The sequence below is a fragment of the Equus quagga genome, chromosome 2 (genome assembly GCF_021613505.1).
Source record: "Equus quagga isolate Etosha38 chromosome 2, UCLA_HA_Equagga_1.0, whole genome shotgun sequence".
Taxonomy (NCBI): Eukaryota; Metazoa; Chordata; class Mammalia; order Perissodactyla; family Equidae; genus Equus; species Equus quagga.
This window is the reverse complement of record NC_060268.1, coordinates 27,211,065-27,220,074: the sequence shown is the minus strand read 5'-3', so window position 1 is coordinate 27,220,074 and position 9,010 is coordinate 27,211,065. Positions and strand designations below refer to the sequence as shown.

The 9,010-nt window shown below is 40.3% G+C and overlaps 1 gene segment (V, D, J or C); it reads left to right on the top strand.

Moving 5' to 3' along the window:
* Positions 1–7,531: 7,531 nt before the first annotated feature.
* Positions 7,532–8,070, top strand: LOC124235057 (T cell receptor alpha variable 8-3-like). The segment is given in 2 exon segments: positions 7,532–7,606; positions 7,733–8,070. Coding segments are annotated over 2 exon segments (384 nt in total).
* The last annotated feature ends 940 nt before the right edge of the window (positions 8,071–9,010 follow it).

The following is a 9,010-nucleotide window of genomic DNA, read 5'->3' as shown; positions in this document are numbered from 1 at the left end:
ATATTTGTGGTAAAAGGAAATATTTTCCTGAAATCAGATGTTACCCTTTATTTGCTTATTTATTTTTTTGGTGAGGAAGATTGACCCTCAGCTAACATCTGTTGCCAATCTTCCTCTCTTTGCTTGAGGAAGATTGTTGCTAAGCTAACATCTGTGTCAATCTTCCTCTATTTTGTATGTGGGATGTTGCCACACCTGGCTTGATGAGCAGTGCGATGTTTGTGCCCAGGAACGAATAAATAAATGAGCTGAAGCAATAACCTCTCTCTCATTTTATTTTCTAACATTTTTATTAGTTCTTCCTTCTTGATTTAAATGTTGAAAATTCTTTTAATGAAAAATAATGCATGTACCTGGAAAACACAAAGCTTGAAAGAGAACAAAAAATGCATACAGTAAAAAAAATAAATAAGTCCCAGATTTTTGGTTAAACACAGTTGATTAAATATTCATGTTTATCTCTGCTCCCTCCTGAAACCTTACTAAAATGCTGATAACAAATTTCAAAATATATATAAGCACACAAACACAAAGTGACCAGAAAAGATAGTGAGAACACAGGAGACATCAAGAAGATGTTAAAAGGGTGGAAAGCAAGTGAAGAAGAGAGAACTGGTTTAGCAGAGAGAGAAAATCTGTGTGTGCAGTGGGGTGAGCCCAGAGGAAGCACTCCTATTGATGCTACAGCATTCTGGAGATGCTCAAGAATTGGAAGCACCCATTATGCTGGTGAAATGGTGCCAGGCCTAGAGGATGGATGGGAAAGAAACAGAAGGATTGATTGAAAGACTGGACTGAATAGGGAGCAGTTAGAACCCAGTATACCCTTCCTATATCCTTCTTCACCCTGTGTACAGGCTACAAGCTACCATCAAACCTAGAAAATACTGAAGATTGCCTTTCTGGTTATTTTGAACTAGACAGCTTCTGGATTAGGGAATACCCGAGGCATCTGAGGATGGAGTGAAGTGAGGTGTCATAGAGACAACAGGGGGATTAAGTGCAATTCTTTATTTCTAATGGTAAATCTATCAGCCCTTATGTTCAGTTAAGTTTTCAACTCTAGTTTTCCAAATAATTTTTCATCATTTTAACATTTATTAGTTCTGATAAGAAATCCAATGCCTATGTGATTCTTTTTTTTTCTTCCTTTGGTGATCCTTTTTACTTTTCTCTCTATATACTTCTAGGATTTTTTACATTATTCTTGATGTTTTAAATTTTCTAGGATGTATTTAAGTGTAAATCTTTTTATTCAGCAATATTTATACTTTGTGGGCTCTTTTAATCTAAAGATACAATGCCCTTCAGTTGCAGAAAAATTTGTTCTATCACTTTTCTTTGGTAATTTTTTCTCTTTTTTCTGATTCTCTTTCTCTGGAACATATATTATTTGTTTATGTTATCTCCAAGATTGATTTTCTCTATAGTATTATATTTTATTTTTTGAATCATTGTCTTTTCTTATGTGTCTTGAGAGATTTTCTTAATTTTGCTTTTCACACCATTCAATAATTTTAAAAAATTTTTGACAGTAGTACTTTTAGACTTTAAGAGCTCTTCCTGATTGTTGAATCTTTGTTGTTGAGTTTTTCAGGATATATTAAGCAGATATTTTTCAACATTTTCTCCCATTCTTAAAACATTCTGTTTCTTCTTGAGTCAGGTTTTTAAATTTTTTGTCTTAATGTTTATCATTGTATTGCTTGCTCTATACTTATGAGTAGCCCGCCTTCTGTTCTTTCATAAGAATGAAAGACTGTGTAGCTACTAGGTATTTTCTGTGCCATAGTTTAAGTAGTTCTGCTTTTTTTTTATTCACTATGATTGCAATTATATTTTTAAAATGTCAGAGAAATAATGGGAAGAAATACAGCAAAATACTAACAAGGATGCTGTTACATTCATGATAATGCATTTTTTCTTTTGTCTAGTTTACAATTTTTTGTAACATAGTAATGTCAAAGAAACAACAGTGGCGACAACTAAATAGGTCAGTAAATGAATAAACAAACAGTGCTCTGGCCAGATGAGGAGAAACAGGAGGAGAGGAAAAACACCTGGAGAGGTCAAGGATCTTCCCCAAGGTCAGACTATAAATCAGTTGAAAGAGCTAAAAACAGAGCACATAAGTAGCGATGAGAGTCACACCCTCCCTTGATCCAACAACGAGGAAAATGCAGTATAACAGGGACAGAATCAGTGTTCCCAACTCAACCATCACTTTGCTTGGAGGCCCCTGTTTAGAAAAGCAAAAATGTGTCTCCTTTCAGCAGAAGCTACGGAAACAGCCACTGAATCGTGTGGAGATCCAGCCAGGAGAACAGAGGCCTTTCTCTCTTTAGCAAAGGGGACTCACATCCACTGTGTGAGTTGCCACTAAACACCATGCACATCTTTAAAGCAGCTTGAGCCTGATGTCTCAGCAAGCCCCCAACCTCCCTTCTCTGCTGCCTTCTCCCTCAAGACAAAGAGGCCATTACCTTTTCATGTTTTTTTTTTCTCATTGCATTTTACTTATTTATTTATTTTTGATATTTCATGGTTTTCTTTTTTCTTTTTGTATTGCAATAACATTGGTTTATAACATTACATAAATTTCAGGTGTACATCGTTATATATTTTGACATCTGTGTAGATTACGTCATGTTCTCCACCCAAAGACTAATGACAATCCATCACCACACATGTGCCTAATCACCCCTTTCATCCTCCTCCGTCTCCTCTTCCCCTCTGGTAAGCACCAATCCAATCTCTGTTTCTATGTGTCTGTTTGCTGTTGTTTTTATCTTCTATTTACGAGTGAGATCATATGATATTTGACTTTCTCCCTCTGACTTATTTCACCCAGCATAATACCCTCAAGGTCCATCTATGTTGTCACAAATGGCCGGATTTCATCATTTCTGAGTAGTATTCCTTTGTGGATATATACCACATCTTCTTTATCCATTCCTCCCTTAATGGACACCTAGGTTGCTTCCAAGTCTTGGTTACTGCTGACAAATAAAAGTGGCAAGCAATAGGATATATTGGAGAATATGAGGAAGCCATTTGGTATAAACCTAATTCGGCCTGACCTTGTCTTTTCAAAAGGGCCTGACGGAGGCCATTGAGCATGCATTGTATATCTGCTTTAGATTTTCCCTATGGCAAGAACAAAGGCCCTTGAGATAAAGGTGCAACTTCCCTCCCCCTCCCAACATTGGCGTCTCCTTAAGGATTAAGCATCTTTCCTTAGGCTAGAAACTGATTGCTGCACTCACCTGTGACTGACCAGCTCGAGACAATAGACTTTCCTCCTGCTATGCCCACTGAGATAGCAGACCCACTACCTGCTGTGTCCATCAAGCGCTGTGCCGACAGGACAATCTTGTGACTATTCTGGGAGGGACATTTCAATCTTATGTGAAACACCCTGTTTGGGGGTATATAACCATTCTGTGCACCCCACTTCTTCAGTGCCCTTTCTTCCTTTGGGAAGAAAGGTCCCGGGCCGTGGTCCTCAGATTTCAGCTCAGAATAAACTCACCCAAATTTTCATTTACAGATTGGTTATGGATTATTTTCGTCAACACTGCAAATAATGCTGTGATGTTTAAGTAGTTCTGTTTTTTAATAGGTTGTTTTGCAGATGTGTTAAGTTAAGTACCTTTAGATAGAAAGATTATCCTGGTAGACTCAATCTAATCACTCTGGTAATTAAAACTGGAGAAACTTCCCCTGCTGTGGTCAACCAAAGGGAGATATGACTATGAAAGAATGGTCAAAGAGATGAAGCATTGCTGGCTTTGAAGATGGAGGAAGGGGCCATGAGCCAAGGAACATGGGCAGCCTGTAGAGGTTGGTAGAGAAGAGACAAGAAAGTGAATTCACCCCTAGAGACTTTAGAAAAGAATGCAGTCCGGGGGCCAGCCTGGTGGTGTAGTGATTAAGTTACCGCACTTTGCTTCAGAGGTCCAGGGTTCACAGGTTCAGATCCCAGGTGTGGACCTACACACTACTCATCAAGCAATGCTGTGGCAGTGTCCCATATACCAAGTAGTGGAAGGTTTGGCATGGATGTTAGCTCAGGGACAATTTCCTCACCAAAAAAAGAAAATGCAGTCCTGCTGACACCTTGATTTTAGCCCAGTGAGCCCAGTGTTGGACTTCTAACCCACAGAACTGTTAGATAAGCTTGCAGTAATTTGTTACAGTTGTAATAGGAAACTAATACAGTAGTCAAAATATGTCAATTTGCAGCTTTTTACTGAGAGTATAAACAATGTTTTGATGCTGCTTTTCAACCTCCTTACTCTTGCAGGGGAGGAAAAATTTTCCCTCTTCCGTTCTAGCTTCTTTGGCTGGTTTAATAATTAAATTAACATAAGACATACATTAACAGAAGAGAAACCCATTTAATTTTGCACATAAGGGAGCCCCATAAAAATATGAGACTCAAAAGGAAGTCAGGCAAGCAATAGAGGCTTATACGTCATCCTGAGCCAAGGAAATGGATAGAGGCCTGGGGCTTCAAAGGGGAGGAGGTTAACTCACAGGATGATAAGAAGAGCAGATACTTGGTAATTAGATGTTTGCCCTGCCATTCAGGTAGGTCATTCAGACAAAAAAGTTATCTCTGGTAATAGCTCTTTTTTCTGGTACAGGCCCTCTATCTAAATTCTTTTAAGGAGTTAAAGGAGAGGTAAAAGTTTCCTCCTGGGGCCAGACCAACGGCATAGTGGTTAAGTTCATTCATTCCACTCCAGTGGCCTGGGGTTCATGGATTTGGAACCTGGGTACAGACCTACACACTGCTTGTCAAGCCATGCTGTGGTGGTGTCCCACATATAAAGAAGAGGAAAATTGGCACAGCTTTAGCTCTGGGACAATCTTCCTCACCAAAAACAAAACAAAACAAAACAAAACAAAACAAAACATTTCTTCCTGAGAAATGGACCTTGATTGCCTTCAATTTAAAATAACCCACGTGCTAAAGTGACCCATTTTCAGGTGGCATATTCTGCTTCCCTTCACTCTCCACCCCTCCCAACTCCTCCCGTACACCCATGCCAGACTGAAGGTTTACTCATCATGATTTCCATTACAGTCGTCTCATAGTTTATTATCTTTTCTACTGGGACTTTTACCTCTCTGGTTGCATACCTCTTCTGCATTTCTATTCTTTTATCAGTTGTGATTTTGGAGAGATAGACGGTGAGTTGGTAAGGTACTCCAATAGCTGGAATAGGAAACATCATCCGTGGATGTTTAAAGCCTCAAAATGACAATTCTCACATGTGAGAGACAATGTGCAGGTAAAAACAGTCAAGAAAATGAGGATCTTAAGGACAGATTTGATCTCAAGGTGCTGGAAACAATCACAACCCTGGGAAAGAGGCTTTCTGACCTTAGAAAAAGGGCCCTATTGCCTGAGGGAAAGCAACTGGTTTCTTCATTTTTCAAGAAGAAGAGAAAAACATGCCACCCCAAATATGCCTCTTTGACATATTGGTTTTGAGTTGTTTATTTTTAAGAAATAGCAGACATAGGAGAAGCTCTAAAAACTGTGTAGAAGTTATCCTTTTGTAACAGACATTTACATTTACAAGGAAAATTTCCTTTTATAAGGATGTCTCCCTCTCAGTATCAGTAAGAGAAGGGTGACTCTAAATCTCTATAAACTCTCATCAATGACCTCCCATAACTGGTCCTCCTCCCCCACACTGTGCCCCCCACCAACATCTATGGTCTTGAGCTGGAGATGGCATTTAAGGTGATGGCTTGGGACATTTCAAGGAGTTACTCAGTTTTCCTGGGTATCTCCCCTGTATACAGGAGGTATACATGTTATTAAACTTCTGTTTGTTTTTCTCCTGCTAATCTGTCTTTTATTATGGGGTTGGGAGAGGACCTTAGCCAAGAACCTAGAAAGGTAGAGGGGAAATTATTTTTCCTCCTGGACACTCATTTTCCCTGAAATTGATATCCTCCTGTGATGGTGACTCAGTTCCAGGAGTCTACAAGCTGAATTAGATGGGGAGAAAAAGCTTTTTCTTTTAGAATTATATCATGCTATTTGGCCACAATCAATACTACCCTCATTTTACCAGACCTGACTTTCATCCCCATAAAATTGCTGGAGGCCTATCTGTGATAGATTTCATTATCTAATTGCTCCCATATCTTTTATTCCTCTCAAAAATTTCTCTTAGCTCTAGTCTGCTGGTGACACTTCTAGGATTTCAGGGTTAATGCTGATATATATATATATTTCTTTTTTTTTGAGGAAAATTAGCCCTGAGCTAACATCTGCCGCCAATCCTCCTGTTTTTGCTGAGGAAGAGTGGCCCTGACTAACATCTGTGCCCATGTTCCTCTACTTTATATATGGGACACATGCCACAGCATGGCTTGCCAAGTGGTGTGTTGGTCTGCACCCAGGATCCTAACTGACAAACCCCAGGCTGCCAAAGTGGAATGTACTAACCTAACCATTGTGCCACTGGGCTGGCCCCAATGCTGATATATTTTTTACTCAGTCTTTAATTCTTTCAAAAATTATTTGTGTGTTTATTTTGAAATGCTTTCATCTGTCTACTCAGTTTGATCTGTAGATATGCAAGTCTATCTCTGTTCTCTTGATAATGTGGTACCCAGAATTGGGTGTAATATTCCAGTCATGTTCTAAGCAGATGGGAATGGGATTTCACTTTTTATCCAAATATTATTATTATTGTTGATCTAAAGCCACTGTATCTTCACAATTCTGCTTGATATAGACAAAGATTATCTTTCTTTATTTTCATTGATGAAGCCCTGTGTTCCAAGCTGTTACTTTGTCTGAATTTATCTGTGCTTTCACCAGCCAAGGCAATTATCTCTGCATCCTACCACATCTTCCTCTCAATCTGATGCTTACGGCCAGCAAGGCCATCCAAAGCCCAGCCTAGGGAGGTTGCTCTGGTTATCCCTGCATAAAGAATGGCTCCACTGCTTTTACACAAAGGCTCTAATGGACTCCAAAGTCTGACAGACTTATGGTGTAATCAGTTTCTCTGTAAATTACTCCTCTATTTTACAGGCCTCGTTTTTCATTGAAGCAAGGATTAATATTCCCTATTACAAAGGGTTATATACATATGTTAGGGAAGAAAGAAACATGTTCAGTGGAAGTTTTTGATGTATCTCTAAATAAAAGGAAAGCACAGATGAGCTTCCTGTGGGAAGTCTGAATCCTCAATCCTGTGTCTGGCCTCCAGAGGGTGATGTTGCACAAACTAGAGGTCCCTGTTTCTGTTGAAGATCAAAGCCTTCCCCTCAGCCCCTCTTCCCTGCAGTGAGCCTGTTGAAGCACCCTCCCTGACTTCTTTGAGGTCAGACACAAGTAAGAGAAACAGAGATCAGAAAGCACCTAGGATCATCTCAGCAGTTTTGTACATGTACCTAAACAAGGGACTTGTCTAGCCCAATCTTGCTCACACTTCCTATTTCAAAGAGCTGGTTCCACAGCCACTTTCCTGCTTGCTCAGTGGACATCTTCCAGAAAGAAGCCTTCAGCATTCCCACTGCTCAACCATGCTCGTGGTGCTCATCCCAGTACTGGGGATGGTTTTTGCTCTAAGTAAGTAATATTCTATTATGGTCTCTCATTCTACATAAGTATCTGTTTTTCTATTCAAAGTTTAGTAGAAATACTTTTTGTAGCCAAGTCTGCGCTGCTTTCACTGATATAACATTAATTTTGCAGGAGATGCCAGAGCTCAGTCAGTGACCCAGCCTGATGGCCATGTGTTGGTCTCTGAAGGAGCCCGTCTGGAGTTGAGATGCACCTATTCATATGATAGAGCTCCTGCTCTCTTCTGGTACGTCCAGTACCCCAGCCAAGGCCTCCAGCTTCTCCTCAAGTACTTTTCAGGGGATGCCTTGGTTAAAGGCATCAAAGGGTTTGAGGCTGAATTTAGGAAAAATGAATCTTCTTTCAACCTGAGGAAATCCTCAGCCCATTGGAGTGACTCAGCTGTGTACTTCTGTGTTCTGAGTGACACAGTGCTGGAGACTGTAGAGGGAGCTGAACACAAACTGTGAGACACTAGGGAGGACAGCTACGTCTGAAAGATTTTGGACTCTGACATAGTGGAGGCCATAGTGTTCTTATCATACGGTACTGTAGGGGAGGAAGACTTTTCCTCTACCTAATGTGGGCTCGTCTGGCCGGAGAACGAATTAAATTCACATGAGGCAGAATAGCAAGAGAAAATTAAACAAAGCTTTATGAGGACCACGGCCCGGGACCTTTCTTCTGGAAGGAAGAAAGGGCACTGAAGAGGTGGGGTGCACAGAGTGGTTATATACCCCCAAACAGGATGTTTCACATGTGATTGAAATGTCCCTCCCACAATAGTCACAAGATTGCCCTGTGGGCACAGCGCTTGATGGACACAGCAGGTAGTGGGTCTGCTATCTCAGTGGGCATAGCAGGAGGCAAGTCCATTGTCTTGAGCTGGGTCGTCACAGGTGAGCACAGCAGTCAGTTCCTAGCCTAAGGAAAGATGCTTACTCCTTAAAGAAATGCCAAAGGTGGAAGGGGGAGGGAAGTCAGTTACAGGAGGTTACCAGACAAGTACAATAAAATGCAGATTTAAGTCCTTGCCTTTGGTATTGATTAAGAGTTTCTAGAGATAAGGTCATTTCCCCTTCTTCCTGGTACAGAGAGGGAGATATCTTTACAGATGGAGATTTCCTTTACAATGTAAATGTCTCTTAACAAAAGAGCAAGCAAGTTCTACTTTTCAGTTGCTTTCCTATCTGCAAAGAAATCAGCCTCAAATAATCCTCATGCCAAAAAGACATATTTTGGGGTGGCCATTTCCAGGTCCCCACAGTAGAAATGTGCTCAAGGATTTACTGAGCCAGTGTGGGGCTGATACTTCAAGGCGTGGGATATGAGAGTTGAGACATGGTGCAGAGGAGTGTTACTTTTCACTCATCATTTTATCTTTCAATAATCCAAAACAAAAGATGAACT